Here is a 27829-nt window from a genome sequence, read left to right on the forward strand (position 1 = left end):
TTACCCCTCACACAGGATAATGTTTTCTATTTCCATCCATTGCCTAAGAAATTCATGATGTCTTTGTATTTAATACCTGAGTAGTATTCCATTGTGTAAATGAACCACATTTTCTGTATCCATTCTTTGGTTGAGGATCATATGGGTTATTTTCAGTTTCTGGCTATTACCAATAAAGCTTCTATAAACATAGTGGAGCATCTCAACAGAGAAATCTTGAATGGTCAAGATGCACTTAAAAAATATTCAACATTCTTACTATCAGGGAAATGCAAATCAAAACAACCCAGAAATCAAAACAACCCAGAGAGTACATCATACACTAATTAGAATGACTAAGATCAAAAACTCAAGTGACAGCAGATGCTGGTGAGGATGTGGAGCTAGCAGAACACTCCTCCATTGCTGGTAGTACTGAAAACTTGTACAACTACTCCTGAAATCAATCTAGCAGTTTCTCAGAAAATTGGGAATAGTTTGATCTGTAAAGATGCCACTCCTGGGCATATACCCCAAAAATGCCCCCTCCCCCATCACAAGAACTTTAATGGAAAACTTTTAAACATGATGCGGTTGAGAAATGAGGGAGATGAAAAATTGTGAGAGAGATTTACCATAATTAAAAATATAGCCAGACATGATGACACACACATTTAATCCAGTAACCTCACCACTAGGGAGGTAGAGACAGGTGGGTCTCTGTGAGTTTGAAGCCAGCCTAGTCAACATAGTGAGATTTAGAACAGCCAATGGACTTAGGAGACAATTACTAAGGTTCTCTTACTAAATAGACATTGTGGTATCCATTCATTTTCTACATGGTTATGCTTATAAACACTGATTTGCATTGCTGTCACCCTATGTCAGGAGGTTTTATTTTCTGTAGGTGACAACAAAGCAGAGACTCATAACTTGTCTAAGTGTTAAAACTGAAGTGACTATTGAGTCCTCATCCCAAAATGGAACATCTATAAGTCTTATTCAGACATTAGATAGTAGCATGGAAGAGGTGGTGGAAAGAATGCAAAATCAGAGGATGGAAAGGAGTGCTGTTAGATGCTATCTTTGGTAGATAAAATGGCGCTGCATCCATGAACTCACACAGCAGTGGTCAACTACTTAAGTTCTGCTTGAAATTTGGCACATTAAGATTCTACCAGGGATTGGGGAAGATTCCAGAAGGCCCAATCCCTTCCTAAAAAGCTAAAAGTAATTTTATGGGCTCTAGAGTGAGGGAAATTATATTCCTTAGTGTATTATCCACTAGTATGTTGCCTTTGTTCAGTAGTAACTTTTCATCCATGGTCATGTAGGCAATGCTACTTAAGAGCAACGGGTCCCAAATATAGACAGACAGACAGACAGACAGACAGACAGACAGACAGACAGACAGGGATATTTTGTAGCTTCATTTTCAACAGGACAAAAAGTCAATGTGAAATGACGATCAATAATAGTCAATATTTGGTTGAGAATATACAGAACTGGTAAATGGTAAACTAGAAAGCATCATCACAAAAACCAAAGCAAAAATAACATGAAAATGTGAGGTGGAGGGTTTGTTGGGACAAAGAGGAAATCTAGTAAAAATAGGAGGAAATAAAACAAAGATAAGGGAGTAAATATGATCAAAGCAATGAGAAATTAGGATGCCATGAAACAAATGGCATAAGTGGTAAAACAATATATTTGTCAGGATGGCTTTATAAATCTGAGAATTTCTTTTGACAAATAATTTAAAGATAAACTTCTACACTGTATCAAAATCCTGGATGTAAATTTCTCATAATTATGTATAATTTTAATGAGCTTCTTTTTTTACCTTTTCAGGTTTATTGCCTATAGATTTTACTAAATGTGATTGAAATATAAATATGAAATTACATAAAAGACAGGAAATACAAATGATTGATGCTCTCAATTTGTGTTTATTTTAAATTTTATATTTTTGACTCAGCATGGATGGCAATAAATGGGTCTTCGGCAGAGTTACTAATGGAAAAGTGAGCTTTACCATCATTGCCAACATAGATTTTTATTCCAGTGCAATTGCCATCGACTTTATCTCCAGAAATGACATCACAGTATGTGCCAGCAGGAAGACCAGTCTGTAAAGTTGCTGACAAAGCCCTGAAAAAGTAAAAAGTTAATTCTAAAATCAAGTTCAACACAGAAACATGTAAGAAAGCAAACTATCTCAAAAATAATTACTTGTGTAAAATTTGTGCTGTATGAATAGAAATTATGATTTAATGGCCAACAACCTAATAAATGATTTTTTATATATAGCTATATATTAAATGTATCATTATATATAACATATATGCATATATACATATGTACATGGTAAGTTAAAAACTTGGTTTCCAGCTAGTGGCACTGTTTGGGGAAGTGGGTGATGTGGACTATTGAAATTTTGTCACTGAAGGAGGTTTTGAGAATAAAAACACTTGTATGTTTTCTAATCAGCTCTTTCTGTATTATGCTTGTGGTTCAAAATGTGAGCATCACCTTCTGGTTTCCACCCTCATAACTTTTGTTCATGGAGTCAAAGTTTTGCAACTGTAAGCACAAATAAATTCTTCTATAAGTTCCCTTGGTCACCCTGTTTAATCATAGCATCAAAAAATAACTAATCCAATCATCTAAATGACCAAAAGATAACTTTAGCAAAAGATAACTCAGATTCCTGCAAAGAGATTCTCTAAGTGTTGTTGTATGTAGGAGGAAATTATTAAAGGAGAAGAAAAGAATGCATGTATCATAAATGGAAGGTCAGTTGTTGGAGAATGTAGAACCAATCCACATCTGTCTTCTGAGAAAAAAACATTGGCTGTGGCCAAGTATACAAACGTGAAAAGTCTAATCACAAAGAAAAAGAGAATTATCACACAGAGGCAGACATTTTAAGATTGTATACCAAAGAAACAGAAAAATAAATAATTGAGACTCAGAGCTAGGGTATGATAATTTGAAACTAATACTGCCTGTCTTTTCACTGATTTTTAAGATTTTTATTGAGTGTTTATGTCGTTTGTACATCTATCACATGAGTATATATACACATGAAAGTGTAAAAATGCATCAACGACAGTAAATATCAAAACTCTACTTAAAACAAACTCTTCAAAATTGAAAAACACATTAAGAGCAAGCATTGTTTTTTCTACAGTTTTTAGATCACGATGCTTTCTTAAATCCATTAATAAAAAGATGTAAAGCTATAAGTGAACAGAAAGTAAATAGAAGGGTCTAAGAGTATAATAGTATATAATTCTACTGTGAGTAATATCCACTTACCAGTCATCATTGTTAAAGACAATGAATCCTTTGTTTCCTCTGCCAAAAGCTACTTGGTTGCTGTTATTATCCCACCAGTTTGCAAAAGGCTGACCATTGACAACATTTCTGAAGGCAACCATGTTCCTAAAAACACAGTGTCTTATGAAATGCTGGTACTCTTAAAAAATACATTTAAAACAAAAGGTTAAACAACTTTATTACACAAGATTTGTAAGGGACATCCCCACCTTATTTGACGCCATCTATGTTCACAGATCCAGTCATTGCCACAAGTGCTGTCTGCGTTAATGGTAACTTCTTTTGTTGCTCCATTGTTATTAGGTGGTCCCACCCAGTCATTGACATCCTTAATTAAAGGGAAAAGCCTCAGGTTTTTAACATGCATATTATATTTCCCTTGCACTAAACTCAATGTGTTCTGTTACTTTAGTCTCTATACTAACTACATAGTATCCAACTACTTCAGTATTTACACAGACCACTATTGCGTATTTACTATTTCAGTATATATACCATAGTTTTCTTAAGTCATGTTTCACAGAATTATACATTTTTATTTTCTCAGTGTCTTCCATGCAACAGTTTCTTAATAACTCTCTTTCATCTTTAATGTCACTAAAATGGAAAGAGCTTTAGCATCAGAAAAATGAGGATTAAATAAAGATCAGGCTCAGCGGTGCTGACAGGCATAAGCAGGCAGAGGTCTGCATGCTTCATGGCTTATACACAGTGGGGGCCACTATGATGTGCAAGTATGTCATGAGAGATGTGAGAGAAAGAGAAATAGACTGCTTTGAGCATCATGAGCACTATGAAGATGCAGAACTTGTCCTGCCACTTGAGGCCAAGGTGAAGTATCGGCCCATACTGCTGCTGTGGAAAATGTCTGGGTCCATGCAGCAGCAAGGGTCTATGTTGATGCTCGTGGCTCATATTACCATTAATGTTCATTAGGACATCCCTAGTATGGCCTGCCACCTGGGACCATGTAGATGTCCACAGGCTACTAAGACAAAGCCTTTCCCCTCACTGGGTGCCCTACTCTGGAGAACACACCTTCCACCAAACCAGTATAGCATAATAGAGCTGGTCCTGATGACAGGAGTTCAGGTAAACTGGCCCCAGGGTGTGATCATTGGAAAGCTAGCCCCACCCCTCATCTGCTGCAGGGGAGAGATGGTTTTCCCCTTTCTTCCCAGCAAGCGGGTGAGCATCCAGTATTGATAGTGTACCAAAAGCCAGAGGCCTCGAACCAGACCAATGACTCACTACAATCAACATTTGCAAGTGAACATATGTGAACAAAAGGGTATACTGTGGAACACAACAAGGTGTTTTTGATTTTGTTTGTTAGTTTGTTTGTCTTGTTCTATTTTTCTTTTTTTTATTTTAAAGGAAAGTTGCAAGGGAGTAGGTAGTTATGAAGAGATGGAGAGATGAGTGGGACTGGGGTTGCATGATGTGAAAATCACAACAAATCAATAAAACGTTTTTTAAAAAAGGTTCAAGTACCAATGGCTTTTAAAATCCTGTTCAATATGCATAAGTTCTTTATACTTGAGTATCATTATTTATAAAATAGAAATATAGTTTGTTAATATAAAAATATTAATGTGTGTGAAGTATTTAAATATATCAATTGGTTTTATGCCACCTTTTGAATAAAGGTGCTAATAAATATGTCCTGATATTCTGTAATAAATTTTCCAAAATGTTAATGTGCATTTGCTGATTGTCAACATGTTTAAATATATTTCTAAAATAAACATTCTCTCTGTGTTCTATTGAGGTAAGGTTTCTCATCTAACCCCAGAGTTGGCCAATTTGATACTTGATGTCTCCCCCTGCTGTGCACTTATGTTACAAGACACCAAGTCAGCTCAGCAGTGCAATGTCCCAGGGACTTGAACTTCTGTTCATCCTACAAAAGCTTTACTCTCTAAATCATCTCCCCAATCTCTTAGCTGCTTTTTGATATTGTTCAGATTAATGTATTGCAAAATATTTTTGTTATGTTTACTATTCTTGAATAAGTCTTCAATTTATGTGCTTACTTTAATATAATTTGTTTCTTGTATTTTTTAAGGTAACCTCAAGTTATGTAAGTTTCTTTACATTCCATAGAAAAATCCAAAAGTATTTAGCAAATATTTGTCTTGGTTAAATAAACAAAAGCTGATTTCCTCCTTTCATGTGTTACTATACACAATTCTCACATCAAATGGACAAGGGAAGAATTACTAGATTCCTATGTTTTACTTTGTGTTCTTCTGGTTCTCTAATTTTCAAGTTATTGTTTCACAGTGATAAAGCAGTACATAGTTCTATAATATACTTACAATGCTAAAGTTGTATTAAATAAATAGTTTATGGCATGTCTTTTGTGTAACAATTTCATGTGAAATTAAAACAGGACCACTTTCTCTCTTTTCAAAAGTATTTTTAAACTTACTTGTCCATTCTGAAAATATCTTGGCCAATGGTAACTTGACATTACCCGGGTGAAACCATAAGGATGAGCCAACATAAATCCAACAGCCATTTTATAGAGTCTGAAAATTACAACAAAAAAATTACAATAGAAAACTAGAAATTTTACCATCACTAAAGAACATGTAAAAAAAGAATACTTTTACCCACCTAGCATCCCAGAATGTCAGGATGGATGCTCCTCCAGCACCATGTCCTCGCTGATTGTCATGGTTGTCCACAAACACAAGGGCTCTGTCAGAAGGCATAAAACCCCAACCTTCTCCCCAGTTCCTAGTTTTTAAAAATATATGCACACATTAGTTCATGAAAAGAACATTTAGAGTATCATAAATCTGTACTTCTTTCTATAATCCATTTTCATTTAATTAATGATTCTCTAACCAAATGATTATTCCACAGAAAAGTTTCCTTCTAGGCAATTTTACGTATAAGATTTATTTGCATTTCATCCACAATGCTCATGTAAGAGTGCAATGTAGATTGACTCAGGAAGGGTAAATATTCATATCACAGTATATACAATAAAAATAAATAAATAAAATTGGATATTTCACTCTATGTTATGAGCAAATATTTAAAAGAAATTTATTGTAGTCAATGTATAAGTGTGGCAGCAGAATCACATTGCAGTTTTATTTGCAAGTAGTAGAATTTTTCAAGTAATATCTTGACTTCAGTAGATTGTAACTACCAAAATCTAGTAGACTCATATCAAAGACAGAAAAAAGTCTGTAGGTGATGTTTTGTGTTACTAGAGAGCCTCCTTGTTACTGATATTTAAAATGAAATTACTAATTCCAGATGATTTTTTATTGTTTAGAGGGTAAAAACCTGCTTAATAGCTAATGTCTTGATAAATACTTAATAAATTAGAAGATGATTATGTATTGGGATAATATGATAACAGATCTGTGACAGACAAAATAACAAAGTGTGATGTATTTACTTTAAGTATGCCATTTTTTCTCCATCCCACTTGCGCAAAACTTTGCCCAGTTTTGCTCCATATTTGAATTCTGTTACACGGCCATTTCCAAAATACTCATTACTTGATACTGCCTCACCACCCAGATCAATTACCTAGTAAAGAAATAGGGGAAAACAGTCATTGGAAAAAAAAAAAAGATATTAAAATATTTAAGGCAAAAATAATTCCCTATAAATTTCTTATATTGTTCATGTTCAAAGTGGTTTTCTTCATTCCTTTATTAAGTATATAAATCAGTACTGAAAGAAATTTAATAACAACGTCATTTCTTGTCCAGTAAAAATGACTGACATACTTCACTTAACATAATTGAAAATTCAGATAGTCATACTAACGAAGTACTTACTGTCAGATAAACAATTTCAGCACTTACAAATTGATTTGATTCTCCAAAGCAAACAAATACAAACATCGTTAACTTTCTTCACATGAAAAATGTCCACACAAATATTAATCAATTTATCCAAAACGTATGCATTTAATAGTACTTAAGACAAGATTTAAGCCTAGAAATACTGACTTAATTCAGCAACTAAGATTTTATGTCTTTACATAATTGTCCCTGAGTGTACACTAAGTAGCACAATAATGTCACAGGCTAAATAAAGTCTCTACATTCCCTTAGGCCTTTATTCTACTAAAGAATTAAGTCTCTTATATCTAAATAAAAGGGAGATAAAAAATTGCACATTTTATAAAGCACTCAGACATTAACCTATTAAATTCCGTTTAATACAACCTTCCATCTGTCTTCTGTTTAACAAAACAGTGTCATTTATATGTACATATATGTGTTACGTTACCTCTTGAAAAATGAAAGGTCTGCTTCCTTCATAGAACCATTTTGTATTTAGATTATGCAGTTTGTCCAAAATTGCCTTTATGTCTCCAGGCCACATGTGCTTAGAAGCATCAAGTCTGAACCCTGCTACACCGATGTCAATGAGATGGTTCATATAGTCAGCCACCTTGTTTCGAACATATTCTTTTTCAAGTGCAAGATCCAGAAGGCCAGACAGACGACAATCTCTGACCTGTTAAGACAAACAAACAAAACAAAACTGTGTTCAATATGTAAATGTCACCTGTTACCTGAGATTTCCTTCAACTAAACAAGTATTCACTGATTAGTCTAGAGAACCTGTAGAGACCATATCCAGAGGTTAGGCACAGCCCTGGTTGAGGGATGGGACCACCCACTCATCTCAGAAATATTACCCCAGAATTGTTCCTGTCTAAAGGAAATGCAGGGACAAAGAGTGGAGCAGAGACTGAAGAAAAGGCGATCCAGAGACTGACCCACCTAGAGATCCATCCCATTTGTAGACACCAAACCCAGACACTATCTATTGCTGATGCCAAGAAGCACTTGCTGACAGGATACTGGTATGTCTGTCCCCTGAGAAGCTCTGCCAGAGCCTGATCAATACATATGCGGATGCTCGCAGCCAACCACCAAACTGAGCACAGGATTCCCAATGGAGGACTTAGCAGAAGGACTGAAGAAGCTCAAGGGGTTTCCGCGCCCATAGGAAGAACAATATTAAGCTACCAGACCCACCATAGCTCCCAGGGACTAAACCACAAATCAAAGAGTTTACATAGAGGATCCCATGGCATATGTAGCCTTATCTGGCAATTCTCAATGAGAGGGGAGGCCCTTGGTCCTGTTTACATGGGAGGCTCGATGCTCTCATGTAGCGGAATGCTAGGGCAGTGAGGTGCGAGGGTGGTGCAGGAGCTTCCTCATAGTCGCATGAGGAAGAGAGAATAGGATAGGGGGCTTGCGGAGGGGAAACCAGGAAGGGGGCTAACATTTGAAATGTAATAAATATAATAACTAATAAAAAGAGCTTCATAAAGCCTTTTCATGGAAAACTGAGAACATTTACATTCTACTGTGGATACACCTTTCAAATATTTTCCACTATAGTCACTGGATGAGGCAGAAATAAAATAGGTAACATTATTTAACATTATTAGTTGGTTGAGGAAACCCTTTGTGTCCTTTCTTTTTCCTTTTGTTCCTTCTCTTATGTAGTACTGGAATAAAGCATAAATATTTTTAATATTTAACACCTAACACCTATCTTAAGCTATCAAGAGACTAGGAGAAGGTTTTAGAAGACTGATTTGAGTGTCTAACTCCTAATAATATGTTTCATAAGGAGTCTAAGCCACATGTCAGATGGTATTTCAAAAGATCCATGTGCATAACGAGACCCTGATTTCTTTTTTTAATTCTGATCATTTTCCTTACCTGATAAGCATCATTGTAGTTCTCGATGCCTCCACTTCCAGTTCTACATTTTCCATCGTTAAAGTCAAAACCAGAATATGGAACTCCAGGAAATTCCCTGTTATTTGGGTTGAAATAACTTCCACATGTACTGCTTTGTCCAGCTTGAGCCCCTACTCCACACATGTGGTTAATGACAGCATCCACATAAATACGGACCTGAAGAGAAGAATGTGTACTTCAGTACAGCTTAGAGACCTAAAATTAAGTTGGTTAAACTCTGCAGCACACTAATCAAACATATATTAACATATTATACATTAAATATATTATGTATATATAAAAATATAGTTATATATATTATATAATTAGCACTTTCCCTAAGCCATCAAATGACTAGGGAAAGGATTTTGGATATTGATTTGAGTTTCAGACTCCTATACTATGTTAACTAAGAAAAATAAACCACATATCAAATGCTTTTCCAAAACTACCATGTGCATAATGACACCCAGATTTCTTCCTTAATTCTCAACATTTTTCTCTTCTGAGCAGCAGTATTGTAGTTCTCATGCTTCCACTCTCAGGTCTACATTTCCATTGTTAAAGTCCCAGCATGTTAACAAATCTGCATATAGGTAGATGATAGGTAGAGAGATTGATGATAGATAGATGATAAATAGATGATAGATACTTTGTAATTTCATTTTCAACAGGACAAAAAATCAGTGTGAAATGAAGGTCAATAATAGTCAATATTTGGTTGAGGATTTACAGAACTGGTAAGTGGAAAACTATAAGGCATCATCACAAAAATCAAAACTAAAATGACATTTTAAAATTGTTTCTTTTTAATAGCAGACATTGATTTTGAAAGGAGTTAATTTGAGTCTTAGTCTCTGAAGGAAATAAAAAGGTAGACATTGGTCTTTATTAAAAAAGAAATAGTGCAGAAATTGTGAGTGGACCAATAAATCACCTAAAATGGCAGTAAGTTTGCATCTGAAATTTCTAATTTCTAATCAGAAAAGGTTTATTTAAAATGAGTATGGAGGCTGGAGAGATGGCTTAGTGGTTAAAAGCATTGACTGCTCTTCCAGAGGAGCTGAGTTCAATTCCCAGTAACCACATGGTGGCTCACAACCATCTGTAATGGAATCTGATGTACTCTTCTGGTGTATGTTTGAAGATAGCTACAGTGTACTCATATAAATAAAGATAAATAAAGAATATTTTTAAAAAATGAGTATGGTTATAAGATTAAAAGTCAAGGTTTTACTTTATAAGGTCTCTTCTTTAAATTGTTCATATGAAAGAAATTTTAAAATTGCTCCTAAAAGAGTTGTGAATTTTGAGTTATAGCTAAAATATAAAGAAAGAAGTTTAAAAGTGTGAGGCCTTTTGCTCAAGAAGAATAAGAACCAAAAGAACATGGTTTTACATAAACTGACTTTGAAGAACATATAACTTCACTTACACCAACGTTGTTGCACCTGTTCACCATATCCTTGAATTCATCCTCATTTCCAGACCTGGAGCATATTTTGTAGCTAATTGGTTGATATCTTTCCCACCATGGTCTAAAGGGGCTTTGGACAACAATATTTTCATTGGGTGGAGAGACCTACAAATAAATGAGTTAAGATGATCAGTTCACGGCTCTCTTTACATAAATAAATCCTATAGAAAACGATCAATGATTTTGCAGTTCTTAATCAGTATAAGTTCATTCTCATTGTTTCAGAATCATTGAACACATTTACAGCACAATAAAGAGATCCTCTGGATGTGTGAAACCAATATATAAAGTTGCCATCGCCACCATTTTTTCTTCCTCATGAAAATTATGTGTGAAGTGAAATATTGCTTCAAAATAGTTAAAATACATTAGAAAACAATTTTACAAAAACACAGTAAACTCAGCATTTGAATTGTAATTAAGTCTTACCTGTACCCCTCCAAATCCATTAGGAGCTAAGTATCTCTCACATTCCTTAGCAATATCAGCCCAGCGCCACTCAAAGAGGTGGACAATAGCACTTCGTCCATATTGAGTATGTGGGTCATATTGGGCCCAGCAGACTCCAATGAGGGAAAGCAGTAGGAAGAATTTCATTTTGCTGTGATGTTGGCCGTGTTCTTTCTAACAAGTATTTTACCTCTGAAAAACACATAATAAAATAAATATTAACACAAATCAATATTCCAGTACTAGCTATTTATAAACTGTAAGCAATTACCAATAACAATGTCAAAATGTGAAAAACATTCAAAAACTTTCTCAGGAAAACTATCTAAATGCTCTGTGAGTTCTTCATAAGTCTTAATGAAATATTATGAAGTTCTCATAAGTCTTTAAAAGGTAAGTAGCCTCAAAAGGTAAGTAGCCTTTAAAAGGTAAACGCCTCAGTCCTACTTAGAAGGAGTAACAAAAATACTCAAGGGAGCAAATATGGAGACAAAATGTGGGACAGAAACTAAAGGAGGGGCCATCTGGAGACCATTCCACCTGGGTATCCATCCCATGCACAGTCACCTAAGCTAGACACTGATGTAGATGGCTGGAAGTACATGCTGACAAGAACATGATATATCTATCTCCTTAGAGGTCTGCCAGAAACTGACACATTCAGAGGACAATGCTCACAGCTAACCACTGATATGATCAAGGGTTTCCCAATGGAGAAGTTAGAGAGAAGACTGAAGGAGCAGAAAGGGTTTGTGACCCCATGAGGAGAGCAATACCAACCAACCAGAGCTCCCCAGGGTCTAAACCACCAGCCTGGGAGCACATAGGGAGGGACCCGTGACTCCAGCTGTATATATAGGGTAGGATGGCCTTTTCAGGCATAGTGACAGAGGAGATTCTTGGTCCCATGAAAGACAAACACAGAGTGGGGAGGAATGTGAGGGTGGGGAGGGGGAAGTAGGGGTGGGGGGTAGGTGGGGGCACAGCCTCATAGAAGCATGAGGAGGGGGGATGTGATAGGAGGTTTCTGGGTGGTGGGGGGAAGTGGGATAAGGAGATAAAATCTGAAATGTAAATATAATACCCAATGTTTAAAAAAAGATGAAAGAAAAAAAGAAAAAAGAAAAGAAAGAAAGAAAAAAAGGAGATTTAATAACACAAATGGAAGGATTTAGAAATTTAGGAGGCAGTTTATGTTAAGGGAAACAGCATCATAGAAACAGGAAAATCATACCCCTCATAGAAGCACAAGGAGGGGGGATGGGATAAGGGGTTTCTGGGGGGTAGGGGAATGGGGTAAGGGGATAAAATTTGAAATGTAAATATTATATCCAATAAAAAAAAGGGAAAAAAAGTTCTTCATAAGTTTCAATGTTTTTTTCTAAACAAAGAAACATTAGCCCTTTCCAGAAATACATATATGTTTGTGCATGTGTATATATGAATGGTTGGGTGTGTTTTATATAGGTGTTTCTGCATTATTTGATTTATACTAGATAATATTTATGACATCATCCATTCAGGAGAATTACGATTGGAGCCTTGTACAGTTTTAAGTATCTACATAAAAGTATATGTTATAGTTCCTTTCCAAATACAGAATAACCAATTAATCTCTATTTTCTTCTCATAGAAAATTTTGTGTTGGTATCAGGAATGTCTACACATATAACACACTTAAAATACTTAAGAAGCATTAATAATGAGAACAAAAATATCAGCAAGACTAAAGCTTATCTGAAAAGTTGAAAGGTAACATGAGATTATGTCAGAGGGGCAAACAGACCAAGACCTTCCAAAAAAATGAAGAAAGAGCTACCAAAGCTGTGAGGAGAGACACTTAGGATAAAAAATTAATTGAAGTTCACTCCTGCCAGTGGAAAGAAACCAGGTTATAGATATGTAAAAATGGAAATGACAGGTCATTGGGAAGACTTTTATAACTGCGTGAATGACGTAAGTGACTTGTCAGCTGAACAGAGCAGATTACTGTTAGAAAAACAGTAGGTGTGTGGGTTAACTGGAGCCTAATAGCAAGTAAGGCAGAAATGCTAAACACAAAGGTATTTGAAGGTGATATCACTTATTAAGATAATAAAATGAGAAAGTACCAGGTCTGAGGGTTTTGTCAAGACTTTAAAAAACTTAATTATTTCTTTGTCAATTACAATGTTCTCTTTTGCTCCTTTAACAACAAACTGCATAAAAAAATTCTTAAAACTAGAATTTTGTACATATTTGACATGTGATTTCATGCTTCTATAATATTCTTTGTTCTCTCTAGACTCACCATTTATATGTGCAGGGTACATATTGCCAGTGATCTTGGTCACCCACAAAAAGAAAATGGCAATAGTTTATTGATCAAAACATTATTTCCTTTATATACAGAACACATAAATTGAGTTGCGCTGAGCTGGGTGCTTCCTCTAAACTGAATAGATTTCATAGTATGGAAAGTGATTGAGAGAGAAAATTCAACAATGTAGTCTTGAACCCTATGCTATAACACCAACTTTCCAGCTAAGATGTATTAATGACATAATAGTTCCAGAGACTTTTTGGATCCTAGGACTGCCCAATAGGTAAAATGCACACCTTGTTCTGGTCAAGTATTTATGGTTTGGGAGATCATGGATTCAATGGTAGAATCTACCACCGATGTTTTATTAAATAAATATGGGATTGAATTGCTTTCTAAATATTTACATTTACAACCACAGATTGGTATAAGTATCAGCTTTAGTCAAAGAACTCTTTTAGCAGTGTAGGCAGTCAAAGCAATGACTCATAACTTTTCAAAGGGATGAGAATAAGGAAATTCAGAGTGCTCAGCCTTGAACAGGACATCTTTATTACCCACAATGTGCCCCAGAGAACATGATGGAAAAGGGTCTGGAAGAATCTTAGGAGCTTGGCCCTGGAGAGATGGCTATGCAATTAATAGTATCTCCTGATCTTCTAAAAAACCTGGTTTTGATTTCCAGCAACAATATAGAAAATCACAAACATCAGTAGCTCCAGTTCCTGAGGACACAACTTTCTCTTCTAGCCTCTGAAGGTATTACATGTGCAAGTGCATAGCTTAACAAACAAACAAAGTACTTAAACATTTTTTAATAGAATAAGATCTGGAGAATGGAGTGAAGTCATAGTCCCCTTCTGGATATTGCATGATTTTTGGTAGCATCAACAATAGCAAATATAGTCATAGGCACAAAACATGCATAGAAAAATAAAAAAGGCATAAAAGGAGAAGTTGGGAAAACAACAAAAATGTCTAAGAGAAGATATGAGGGAAGGGAATATGATCATAATGTCTTGTATACAAGTAAGTAAGAAATTGTGAATAATAATAATGTCAAATAGAGTTAAGAATGCATTTCAGTCACTAAATCTGTTACATTTATGTAGTTTTGGGATATATATATATATGCGTTTGATTATATACTAGTATATGAATATGTATTATGTTAATATACAACAGAAATATATAACTTTGATAATACATTAGAACATTTGATAGCAACCTAACAACAAAACAGTTCCTCTCATGAAGTACAAATATTTCAATTTTCAATAAAGCAAATCTAATATTTATGACTGCTTTGTAGTATTACAATACTCATACACAATGCATACTTATAAAAACCAATTATTGTTTGTTATAATGTGTGTGTGTGTGTGTGTGTGTGTGTGTGTATGTGTGTCACCGCTCAAGCTGCCCACACTTGGGGGCCAAAATCTCGGGGACCACTCTATCAGTGTTGGAACCCACACTGCCAAAAGCTTGGGGGCTAAATTGTTAGAGCCCGCACTGCCCCAAGCTGCTCCGGTCCATGGGGTCGGGTTTCAGCAAGAGAGAGAGTGAGGAGGACTCGAAGAATGGAGACCAGACAGAGTGTGATTCAATCCTGTTTATTCTTCAGTCTCTCTTCCTAGTCAAAGTCCCAAGTCTTGAGTTCCTAGTCCCTAGTTCCTAGTCCCTAGTGCCTCCAAGCTCCAAGTTTCCAGTTCCAAGTTCTACCCTCGAGTCTCATCCAAGTACAAGTGCCTAATTCCTAGTTCTCTTTCCATGTCTCCAGTGTCTAATCTCTAGGATCTAATAATTCTTCTGTCTGCCTCTCGCCTTTTATATTTCTCACTTCTAAGTCACGCCTTTAAGTCAGGCCCTTAAATCATGCCTTTAAGTCTTGTCTCTAAATCTGATCTCTAATTCACGCCCTTAAGTCACACATCTTTAAGTCTCACACACCCAAGGGAAAATCCTGGGTATCTAAAACGAGATGTTATCAGAGTGTGCTCAGCTTTTGTAAACTATTGTAAACAAGTCTCTTATCAGGGTATACGGCTCAAGATGGCTGCAAGGATGATAGCCACCTTCTGTCGGCTCCTCACATGTGTGTGTATTATATATTTTTTGGTTCTCATCATAACTTCTTTTAGAGGCTTACATGTCTTTTCCTGTAGTGATTCACAAAATATTTGATATGCTATTGTGAACTAAATTCATCTATATATTATGGATAAAAGCTACAAGATTATCAAAAACTCTAGATGGAAATGCTGACAACCCTAATGTGGTTAGTGTTTAAATACTACTGAATTGCCAAATAATATTCCATAAATATGCATAATGTGAATTAGAATTTGAAAGAAGAAAAATTTTAAATCTTATCTAATATTAAGAAATAAACTGAAAATTACATGTAATATTCTCAACATCAGTTTCGTAGCAATGTTATAAAACAGGTGTCTTATTACTTCAGTGTTAATATTACAGAGAGAGGACTCTAATATGAATTCAGAATTTCTTTTTATGTACCAGCTCTCATAAATGTAGGCATTTAGCTGAAACTCTTCTTATCAAAGTCAAATAATTTAAAGACTATTTAAATGTTAAGAAAAAACACAGTTAATTTTAAATTATTTCTCTAATCTCCCTGTTCACATATACAAATACTCATTATTTACAAAATTAATTTCCTTATATATTCTGCTTGAAATTTATGGCAAACCAAGACATTATAAAATACAAATTAATTAACAACGGTCAGTAAGAGATAGCTTATATATTCTTGCCATTTGTAGTTACTAGCCCAGAAGATTCATAGTTAAGTATCTTTATAGTGAAAACTGTAATGGTAATGTCATTAAAATATTAGAGTTTCTTTAGTGACACACCTTTGTATGCAGTTTTATCATTTGTATTAACATTATCATCAATTAACTTTCTCTCTAGTGTTGAAAGATTCTGTGTTTTGTTTTTAGTGTTTTTTTAAATTGTAAAGTATTAGGAAGATATTTTACATAAAGGTAATTAAGTTGTGGTTGCTTTAAGTGAAAGAATTCACAATTCCTCTGAGTTTTACCTTGTATTTTCTCCCAAAAACAGTAGTCATTTGCCCACAAATACTGCCCACAAGAAAGAAATACCAACTTAAGCTTAGCATACATTGCATATGAAGGCTAAAAAAAGACAAAGTTTAGCAAGTCTGCCTACCAAATCTCTAAAACTAAAGATAAGCTTGGAGCCAAGGCTCAGTGGTGTTTCCAAATCAAACAGTACAGACTGTGCTGCTGGGCAAGCAAACACGATCTGTCAGCACACCAAAAAAAATGTCAGCACACCAAAAAAAAAAAAAAAAAAAAAAAAAAAATAAATAAAATTACCTTAAAACCCTGACTGAAACCCTAAATGACAGCAATCAAATCATAAAAAATAAAAATAAACCTCTAATTTAGTACAGAAAAGGAGGAAAGTAAAAAAAAAAATTATATATTTTAAGAGTAACTTACCACATCAACTTGCATAAATCAGCAACCATCCAAATCTTTGTGTTTGTCAAATATAAAACAATAGAAATCTCACTATTTTGGTTTCATTTCTCTTCAGTTAGAACAGAAGGCCAGATTAGAATTTTATAAATTTGTATCCTTTCACTATTCTCTTTTTCAAACCTTATGTAATTCTCCAAATATAGATTCTGTCAGCAGTGTGATCTGAGCTCCACGGTGACCTATGATGGACTGGGCGTCACCACCCTGGTGTCCTTGGAAGCCACTGCCTTCCCTCGGCTGCTGCTTCATCACCTCCTCTATTACAACATAACTCATCATCACTTTGCTTTCTCAATATACATCATCCTCTTCTACTTTCAACTTTTTCTGTAAATCATTTGTAAAATATAAGGGTGAAAGTGGTAAAAATAAGTTCAAAGATCACAGTAGTTTATCACTGAGCCAAATTAAATCAATAAAATAAATGCGAGCATAATGGGAACAAATTCACTTAATCAAAGGTCTATTATCAGGTTTGAGTTTGTCATCTACTACTCCTGCTCAGTGTAATTACTTGTTTTTGTTATACAACTTTCAGGTGTTGATAGTATGAGATTTTATGTAGGCAGCAGATGCTGGTGAGAATATGGAAAGGGAAACACTCATCCATTGTTCGTGGAATTGCAAACTGGTACTGGTACAACCACTATGGAAATCAGTCAGTCTGGTGGTTCCTCAGAAAATTGGACATAGCATTACCTGAGGAACCAGCTATACCACTCCTGGGCATATACCCAGAAAATGTCCCAACAAATAACAAAGACATATGCTCCACTATGTTCATAGCAGCCTTATTTATAATAGCCAGAAGCTGGAAAGAAACCAGATGCCCTTTAACAGAGGAATGGATACAAAAAATGTGGTACATTTACACAATGGAATATTACTCAGCTATTAAAAACAATGAATTCGAGAAATTCTTAGGTAAATGGATGGAACTAGAAAATATCATCCTGAGTGAGGTAACCCAATCACAAAAGAACACACATGGTATTTACTCACTGATAAGCGGAGATTAGCCCCAAATCTTGGAATAGCCAAGATACAATTCACAGACCACAAGAAGGAAGGAAAACCAAAGTATTCCTCAAGGGAGGAAATACAGAGACAAATCATGGAGCAGAGGCAGAGACTGAAGAAAATGCCATCCAGAGACTACCCCACCTGGGAATCTATCCCATATACAATCACCAAACCCAGACACTATTATGGATGCCAAGAAGTCCATGATGATAAGAGCCTGATATAGCTGTCTCCTGGCATGCTCTGCCAGAGCCTGAAAAATACAGAGACTGATGCTCCCAGCCAACCATTGGACTGAGCATGGGGTCCACAATGGAGGAGTTAGAGAAATGATTGAAGGAGCTAAAGGGGTTTGCAACCCTGTAGAAAAAAACAACATCAACCAAACAGACACCCCAGAGCTCTCAGAGACTAAACCACCAACCAAGGAGTACACATGGAGTGACCCATGTCTCCAGCCACATATGTAGCAGAGGATGGCCTTGTCTGGCATCAATGGGAGGAGAGGTCCTTAGTCCTGTGAAAGTTTGATGCCCCAGTGTAGGGGCATGCCAGGTTGGTGAGGTGGTAGTGGGTGAGTGGATGGGTGGGGGAACACTCTCATAGAAGCAGGGGAGTTTATAGGGAGATTGGGAGACAAGAAAGGGGAAAACATTTGAAATGTAAATAAAGAAAATATCTAATAGAAAAAATGGTACAAAGATTTTGAAATTTTTGAGTTTCTATGGGTATCTTTTGTTGTTTCCTTTTTTAAGTTTATTTATGTATGTGAGTGCTTTTTCAGTATGTATGCCTGTACATCAGAAGTGTGTGTCAGATCACTTATATACAGTTACAAGTTGACATGTGGGTGCTAGGAATTGAACTGAGGACCTCTAGAAAAACAAGAAGAGATCTAAACCTCTGAGCCATCTCTCCATCCCTGAGTTCCTAGGCAGAGTAAAATATTTTGAAATATATAATATTTACTTTGGCTATTTATTTAGTCTCTAATTATTTTATGTAAAAAATTGCATGTTATATACATGTTTTATTATTTTTGGAGGGTCACAGTTTGCATGTGGAATTTTTGTTATAGCCTTTTATTTTTGTCAATTGTTTTTATTAATGTTTTTAATCATACTGAAAGAGTTAAACATTTTTAAACCTTCCACAGATGGAGTCAAGAGTGCAGATCAGCTTGTTCTGTGCTCTGGGTCCTAGGAAACTAGCTATCCACAAGACAAAATAAGTAAGATAAGAGTTCAGAGCTGGGAGTTCAGGACAGCGTGACCAAGCGCTATGGGTACCAGGAACTAAAAACTGACCATAAGATAGATTGAATAGGGTTTGAGCTGGGAGTTCAAGTTAGCATGCCTGTGCACTCTGGATACCAGGAACTTGGCTGACCACAAGACAGATGGCTGATTAAGTATAGGTTCTTAGAGAATAGCCTGTTCCTTGTACCCTGTCACAAACTGAATAATGGGCTGGGACTTTCCACAGGTGCTCTCCAATAGCCCTTCCTTACTCCCCCTGAGTTGTGGTTCCCCCCTGATTTGTAGTTTTGGGCTTCAAATTCTGTCTCCAAAGCCCCGGGGTCAGACCCCATTCCCCCTGCATGGGCTACAGGTCTTGACCTCAGTATACTGATTAAAATATGCCTCTTGCTGATTACATCAAGTTTGGTGTTGTGCAGTTAATGGGTGGACATGAATTCCTGAGGCTTGGGTGAGGTCCTCCATTCCTGGGGGCCTTACACCTTACAATACCAGAAAATGCTTGTGCTTTTAATAAGCAATTTTCTTATAATGGATTAAACTATTAGTATATAATTCCCTTTAAATACAGGTTCTTACTGAATTGTTAATTTGTTTAATGTCTTGCCTACTTACACATTTTTTATCAGTATAATTTCCTTTTTGCCATAATAGAAATTATGTAATCGTCGGGCAGTGGTGGCACACTCCTTTAATCCCAGCACTTGGGAGGCAGAGGCAGAGGCAGATGGATTTCTGAGTTCAAGGACAGCCTGGTCTACAGAGTGAGTTCCAGGATAACCAGGACTACACAGAGGAACCCTGTCTTGAAAAACAAAACAAACAAAAAAAGAAAGAAAGAAAGAAAAAAGAAATTATGTGTTCTGATTTTATTCTTTTAATGGAAATTACATCATGCAGACTTCAAAGTGCAAAAAAAAACATTGAGGTTATTTGCCAGAGAAAATAAAATGACATTAGAACAAATGAACATTTCTTCTAAGTTTATAGTTACCTTGTTCATTCTTAAATCATCCTCATATTTAATTCTGGAAGACAGTATCTTTTGAAATAGGGAAAAATAATGTAGGTTTGCCTATAAGCTTTCCATTTTGCTTTTTACTTATGTATGAAATAGTTTAGAAATTCTATCTATAACTTCTCTGAACATTTAAAACACTTTATACTATTATTTGGTGACTGTTTCCTCAGACAAATTGTGTTACTCTGTTACTTGCTTATCTAAAGGGGACTCTATTTTTTCTTTCCCTTGATTGTTTAAAATATTTTACATAAATAAAATTATAAAAATAAATTTTTCAGCATTTTTATTATATTCTGGGGACATCTGGCTTCTCTTGTATTTTATAAGTGTTCTGTGCAAAATATTTTTCCATAGAATTATTCTGTGTAAAAACTATTTTTATAGTAAAATATTTTGTCTTTACACCTACATGCATTAACAAGTATGTATCAAATGAATGGATTTTTAAATGCATATTTCTTTTTTTTTTTTTTTTTTTGGTTTTTCGAGGCAGGGTTTCCCTGAGTAAGCCTGGCTGTCCTGGAACTCACTCTGTAGACCAGGCTGGCCTCAAACTCAGAAATCTGCCTGCCTCGCCCTCCCAAGTGCTGGGATTAAAGGCGTGCACCACCACTGCCCGGCCAAATGTATATTTCTTGAAGCTGAAGAGATAACTCAGTGGTCAAAGTGATTACTGCTCTTACAGAAGACCCAGCTTCAGTTTTCAGCACCCATGTGGCAGCTTACATTTGCCTGTAACTCCAATTCTAGGGAATCCAGTGCCATTATCTGACCTTCATGGGCTCCAGAGCATACTCAGTTGCACATGCATACATAAAAATGAATAAAGTGTGCTTATTTCTTTAGTGTACAATGTAGCACATTTATCAGAAATGTAAGCCATAAAAGTTGCAACCTTCACCTATGCTTGACGCACTAGAGCTTTGTTTGGGGTACTTTCTTCACACGTTTTGAACTTAAATGAAGTGTATAAAATTTCTCATTTCTACTAAAACTTCTGATAAATCATTCCCTGTGGCCCATTTTTTCTCTCTCTTTTTTTTTTTACTATCAAAGTTAGATTTTATAGAATCTATTTAAATCTGCACGAAGAAAAGGCTATGCCATATTTGAGGACCCACTCTGTTGTATAGAATAGTAACATTCAGGCTATGCTTTGCCTGGGTGTTTTGATTTTACAGACAGAATTTTGACACGACATTCTGCACTTTGAGTGTAAGTGTCAAAGTAGAATTCCATGTTTACATAAGTAAACATCAACTGGTAAATAATTTATTAGTGCCAATAAAAATGTCCACCCATGGATCTTTCAGGAGTATCAGAAACATGAACTAATAGAACACCAGCTCTGTCTCCCATAACTAAAGATTATAAACAAAGGCACTCCAAGACAACAACTGCCTATGCATCACACAGTCATTTGTCGGGGAATTACTCAGGCAGATCCACAAGAAAAGTTACAGTCATTCTCTGATTTCAGTTTAAGTGTGGGTTCACCTGCCAGTGCTGAGTGGTCCACCTCGGGATAACACATCAACTAATATTCAAAACTACCTGTCCTGTGATCCAATGCATAAATGCTCTGTGTCTTGGCAGTGCTGGGATGGATTTCTTAATCATTCACTCAGCCATTAACATCAACCTTCCATTCTATAATTTGCTCTCTGAATTTGCTTTCAATATTGACACTTTTTATCTCATGCTTCTTCTTTTATTTACTTGCTGGTCTGTAATCCATATGTCAATGTGTGAACAGTAACATGTGACAAGTTATTAATTTAGCAATCAAAATTTGTAGGGAACATAAAACTATGGTTGCCATTGTTTTATGTGTTTCACTGTTTTTACCCAATTAAATCAAAAATATTTTGGTGGCTTAAAGCTGATGAAAAGAAATAACTTGTAACACACAGATAAGGTCTGATTTATACTGCTGGCACAGCTTGCTAATGAGAATTGTACTATTTATCTTGGTTTCACTGAAATGCAACAAATAAAATCAAAATCACCACTGAAGAATATTTGAAGTGATACAATTTTTCAAACAAATTAACCCTGTGATGATACAAACAAAGGCCTATGGAGATTTGTAATCAAAAACTGAAAGTTCACTCTGTTAATCCAATGCCCATCTTGTACTATAATGTAACATTATTTCCTTCTTTATTATACTTGACCACCGGGCTAGAAAGCAGCATCATGTCAATCAACAGAGATCAAGGGCTCATGATGAATGAGTTTAGTAGTCACACCACTTACAAAGGGAAGAGTCTTATTCTCATGAGGAACTGGCTATTAAAGAAAATAATCTGAGCATCTTTAAGAAAAAAATCATACATCAGATCATGCATGTAGCATTATTTTCATAAAAACTACATTTGTTTTAACTGCAACACCATTTTAATCATATTACAGGCTTCTGGTTTATTGATGATATATATCTATATGTAAATTGTTGAGAGAATTTTTAAATCTAACAACAATTTTATAACTTATGCAATTGTCATTGATACACTTTTCTTAACCAATTACTTTGTGACATGATATAGATACTCAGATATGAACATGTTTAGTTATTTTCATGTGCAGCCAAGTAATTTCTGACTATCATTTAATTCCATTCAAAATAACACTCAATGTCTTCCACTAACAATAAGCAAATATGTCTATGGATTTAAACAAACATGCAGCTATCATATGAAATACAAACTCAGTTGCACTAGCAAAATAACATAAAGACATGCACATGAAATTCATACCCAAACTAGCATGTCCCTCAAAGACTACATACCATGTGCTTCCTTCCACTGCAGTTGGAATCTTCTGGTTTGGATTGAGAATGGCTCTGCTAACCTGGTCAGGACAATTTATTATCATCTAAGAAAAACATTGTTCTTATTTTTGGCCATTAGATTTGGAATATGCTTCCATGGCTCTTTCACCGGTAATCTCCGTAATGCACCATGTAGAAAGAACAATGTGTGTTTCCTCTAGCCAGAGAATCAGTGCACTTCTGCTGTCAGAGTCACAAGGTAGATGGGACAGAACAGGCTGTGCTCTGATCTGAGCTGGTCAATGCTAAAGAGAATAGCAGCTTTTCAGTTATGTACTACTCTTGAGTTCTCTACTTGGGGAAAAGGAGTTTTTAATGAGTTACTCCATTTTTAGCACAAGGGTTAAAGAAGAGCAACTCTGTATCATGTGTAAACAATAAGCGACTGTCAACCTACCAGCACAAAACAAACTGATTACTTTTTCATGATAATTAAAGATTATATTTGTGATTATTCAAAATATCAGTAACACCAGACTCATGAGCTGATCAATATAACTTTCCTGCATAAGATTTTAAAGGAAGTAGTAATACTGGATGATGACATCACAGCAATCAACTCGGTCACTTCTCAGGAGATTCTCCTGCGGGAAGCACCAGAGAAAGAACTTGCTATTTCTAGGTTGCACCTCAAATGTGATGTCTCTTGTCAATGGTATATGGTCAGCTTCAGGAAGACACTCCAAATTGTCATTCAAAAGTACTTGTTATGTGGATGTGTTACTGATTGACTTGTGCCTTAGCATCACTGTGGCTGAATTTATCTTTCATTTTGTGACAATCATTAGCTTTCTGTCCCAGCAACTTTCTCTACATGTGATTTCAGTACCAACTCTATATTCCATGGTTTCTTCACTTTTTTAAGCTGTTGTATAGCATTTATGTTAAATACATGTGATACATGTAATACACGAATTATTTTGTGAAGTATAATGTGAAATTGGTGTTACTGAATTTAATTATTTAAATTTAGTTATTAAAATAGAACAAAACAGAACTATTTTATAATACTTATTCTCAAGCAAGTGGACTAGAAGACTGAAGATGCTGAAGCAGAAATAAGAATAACTTTCATTCAATAACTGGTAATACAGTTTATGAAAAAAATCATATAAGTTAATATACTCCCTGCCGAAAACTGGTAGAGTTTCTACAATTTTATTTAAAAAGAAATAAAAGAAATAAAATGGCCACTGGAATACTATTTGAAATATATATATATATATTTTTTTTTCAAAATACGTATAAGTAAAATGGACATATATGTGTAAGTAAAATGTACACACACCCCCTTCACACACATACACACATATATACTTTAAAGTATTTAAATATATACTTTAAAGTATTTAAAATTTATATACATATATATATATATATATATATATATATATATATACATATATATATAAATGTGGGACGGGTCTGTGTGTGTACATTTTACTTACACATATATGTTCATTTTATTTATACTGCAGTACAAGATTATCCTACTTGCATTTATAACTGTTCTTTGGTATGAGAGGTAGCACACCTCTGACATGCAGGTCAACAGCTGAAACTTAAGAGATCTCTTTCCAGCCTACAAAGTGAAGGGGGAGGAAGAGGAGGAGGAGGAGGATAAAGAGGAGGAGGAGGAAGAGGAGGAGGAGGAGGAGGAGGAGGAGGAGGAGGAGGAGGAGGAGGAAGAGAAAAGGAAAGGAAGGAAAGAAACAAAACCTAATGACAGGCAAAAAGAAAAAACAGGAAGGAAGGAAGGAAGGAAGGAAGAAAGGAAGAAAGGAAGGAAGGAAAAGAAAGAAGGAAAGAAATAAACACAAACAAATAAATTTATCTTGAAATAATAGTAAAAGTGCCTACCTTGAGGGTATCTCAGGAATTGACCAGACCATACCCAGAGAAAGCTAAACTATGTAAAAATGTAGAATTATTGGAAATACACTGATTTTTAAAGAAGATATGTCTAGAGTGCCTGGCTCAAAGAACAGCACATTTGCACAATTAGCTGTTTTAGTTTTCAGTGGCTACTATGGCAATTATTGAAGAAGGCACAGATACTTCTGAAATCATTAGTAGACATTCATGACATCCATATGATAATGGTAGTTTCTCAGGTGCAAAGATGGACTTGTAGAGACATGCAAGCTTCTGCCATACTTTTGCAAGATATGGGAGGCCAGTTGGACCAAAATTCATTAAGATAGCTCTCCAAAGAATGATTTATGAAACAGTAAAAATGAAGCTAATGCTAAGATGTTATACAAGAGCTATATAGATATAATACATGTGGAATATCTATTGAGGAGAACCACAGGTCATGAACAGAGCCAGGGTAAGAAGTAGATCATATCTGCTGCAGCTGCCAAGGAGATCAAGAAGAGAATTTCCAGGACTTGGAAGTTCACATCACAATGCAATGTGGTTAGGGGACTGAGTGTGAACACACAGAATTTGATATTTTCTTATGCGGTTCTGTTCTTTCATTGTTCTTACTCCCACTCTTTCTGTTCTTCCTCTTGAAAATAATCCTTTCACCCCAAGGCACTTTTTACAGTGAAAGCTCATAGCTTACTTTGCAATTTTATAAAAAGTCTCACAGATCAAACATTTTCTTTACTGTCAAAGAAAATTCAGGATTTGAATAGTAAGAAATACAGGATGATTAAGATTTTAGAACTCTTGAATGGCTATATGTCTTTTGAATTTTGACATATACATGAATCTGTGGGGCCAGCATCTTCCAAATATACTCATATAGTGAATGTTTGATCTCCAATTTATGAACATATTTAAAAGTGTAAGGATAATGAGGATGCATACTGCATTAATTAATTTCATGAACTAAATTCATGAATTCATTTATTCATAAGTTATTATTGACTGAGATTTCAGAAGGGAATGTTTTGTTGGAGAAGAAAGTCACTTGAAGGCATGCCTTTGAAGGAATGTTCTGTCCCTGGCTCCCTCTTGTATTTTTCTACTTCCTGAATATAAGATGAAAAGTTTTGTTCCAACTCATGATCCCTGTCATAATGTTCTGCCTCACCACAGCTTACAAATAAAGAAGAAAGCTGACGTGTAATGAAATCGCTCAAACTGTGAGACAAGTAAATCCTTCCTCCCACTGTCTCTGGTATTTTTGTCACAGAGATGGAAAATTACTAATACACCTTTCTTATTGGAAATTGTATTTGGATTCTATATCCGTAAGTCATGTGCCATCACCATCTGCAATGCATCATGTAAAAAAAATAATGGGTGGTTTTTCTCACTAGGGAAACTTTTGGCTCCCACTATCAAGAATGACAGTGAACACTTATGTGTTGAAGTACTCTGTGTTGAATAGAAGCTTTCAGATTGAATGTTGTCTTTTTTTTTCAAATGAATAAATCAGAAGTTTCCTTGTATACATCTTAAACACAACACAGGAAGTAAACTGAGACATGTTCAAAATTACTAGAAACATTTAGCCATACTTTATGTATAGCAATAAAACTTTTATATTAAATACCATGGTAATAGAATGACTTGGTTTTATTTATTTATTTATTTATTTTTGGTTTTTTGAGACAGGGTTTCTCTGTGTAGTCCTGGCTGTCCTGGAACTCACTCTGTAGACCAGGCTGGCCTCAAACTCAGAAACTCCACCTGCCTCTGCCTCCCAAGTGCTGGGATTAAAGGCGTGTGCCACGACCATCCAGCATAGATATGGTTTTAAACAGAACACAAAATGGGGACCTTTCGAAGTTAAAAAACCCTCACATTGGAACATACTGAAAAGACATCATTTGTTCTAAATGGAGCAATGTGTCAAATATACTTAGTAACTCAGTAAAGCTAAATTCATATTATCCATCATGGAGGAGTGACTAAAATGGAGTTGAAGTTAGAAGAAATAGCTTTATATATTTTTTTATGACTCATGTGCCTAATTTCTATTGCATTAATGGACAGTGAAATTAAAAACAAAATCAAACTTTCAGTCACTTTCTTAAAATAATAATGCATGCTGCATTCTTTAGAATGTGAAAAATAATTACTTCATAAATACCCAGAAAGTTAAACTCACAATCCACCATGGATGATGATTCTAATGGAGTTTAAATTAGGGGCAAATAATACTTTTATAATTCATATATACTTTTGAATATATTCTATTTTTTCTCATCACCTATCTAGATCTCCTTTCTAAGTTTTTAGACGTCACCTATGTGTATGCTTATTTACATATATGAATGTATACATTATAGGCTAGCAATAGACTTGTGGGAGAATATGTTGGGTTTTGTTTCTTTCTGAGTTTGGATCACATCACTTAACATTATGCTTTCTATGTCCATACATTTTCACTTTTCATTATTGTTGAATAATACTCCATGATGTATATTGCACTACATTTTTATTATCCATTCAGCAGCTGATGGACATCTAGGCTCTTGTCATTTTTTGCTATTGTGCATGGAGCAATAATAAACATAAATGTACAATTATTTCTGGAGTAATTTAGGGACTGTTGAGGTACACATCCATGACTGACATAGCTTGATCACATAGCAGTTCTATTTTTAATTTTTTGAAGTATTGCCAAGTTAATTTCCACACTAGCTTTATTAAATTGCAATTCTACAAGCAGTAAACAAGGATTGTCCTTTCCCTATATGCTCTGCTACATTTTTTGCCAAATTTCTTTTTTTAAGATATCAAAATATTTTATAATAGTTAAATGCCTCTTAAATATACATGATATCTTCTTAAGCTAAAAGTAATATGCACTCAACCAGTTTTAAAATCTATATGGAGCATTAAACATCATAGAAGTAGAAAAAAATCTCTTATGAAGTCCTCTATGAAAAAAAA

General features: G+C 35.2%; 1 protein-coding gene across 1 annotated transcript; it reads right to left on the reverse strand.

Moving 5' to 3' along the window:
* Nucleotides 1-1908: 1908 nt before the first annotated feature.
* LOC117706695 (alpha-amylase 1) lies at nucleotides 1909-17088 on the reverse strand. The gene is made up of 11 exons (XM_034499734.2): nucleotides 16792-17088; nucleotides 10972-11184; nucleotides 10501-10647; nucleotides 9045-9242; nucleotides 7588-7818; nucleotides 6743-6876; nucleotides 5944-6066; nucleotides 5756-5855; nucleotides 3531-3649; nucleotides 3301-3426; nucleotides 1909-2130 (listed from the first exon to the last, which is right to left on the reverse strand). Exons 2-11 carry the CDS (start codon nucleotides 11137-11139, stop codon nucleotides 1941-1943), a joined length of 1536 nt encoding a protein of 511 aa, XP_034355625.1. The 5' UTR covers nucleotides 11140-11184; nucleotides 16792-17088; the 3' UTR covers nucleotides 1909-1940.
* Between the last annotated feature and the right edge of the window lie 10741 nt (nucleotides 17089-27829).

Source organism: Arvicanthis niloticus, chromosome 4 (genome assembly GCF_011762505.2).
Source record: "Arvicanthis niloticus isolate mArvNil1 chromosome 4, mArvNil1.pat.X, whole genome shotgun sequence".
Taxonomy (NCBI): domain Eukaryota; kingdom Metazoa; phylum Chordata; class Mammalia; order Rodentia; family Muridae; genus Arvicanthis; species Arvicanthis niloticus.

Coding starts and splice junctions, on each gene's coding strand:
- LOC117706695 (XM_034499734.2), bottom strand. CDS start 11,139: ATGAAATTCTTCCTACTGCTTTCCCTCATTGGAGTCTGCTGGGCCCAA. Junction 9,243..10,500: donor ACAGGTGCAACAACGTTGGT/GTAAGTGAAGTT, acceptor TCTTCTCTTCAG/GTCCGTATTTATGTGGATGC. Junction 5,856..5,943: donor CTGACATTCTGGGATGCTAG/GTGGGTAAAAGT, acceptor TGTAATTTTCAG/ACTCTATAAAATGGCTGTTG.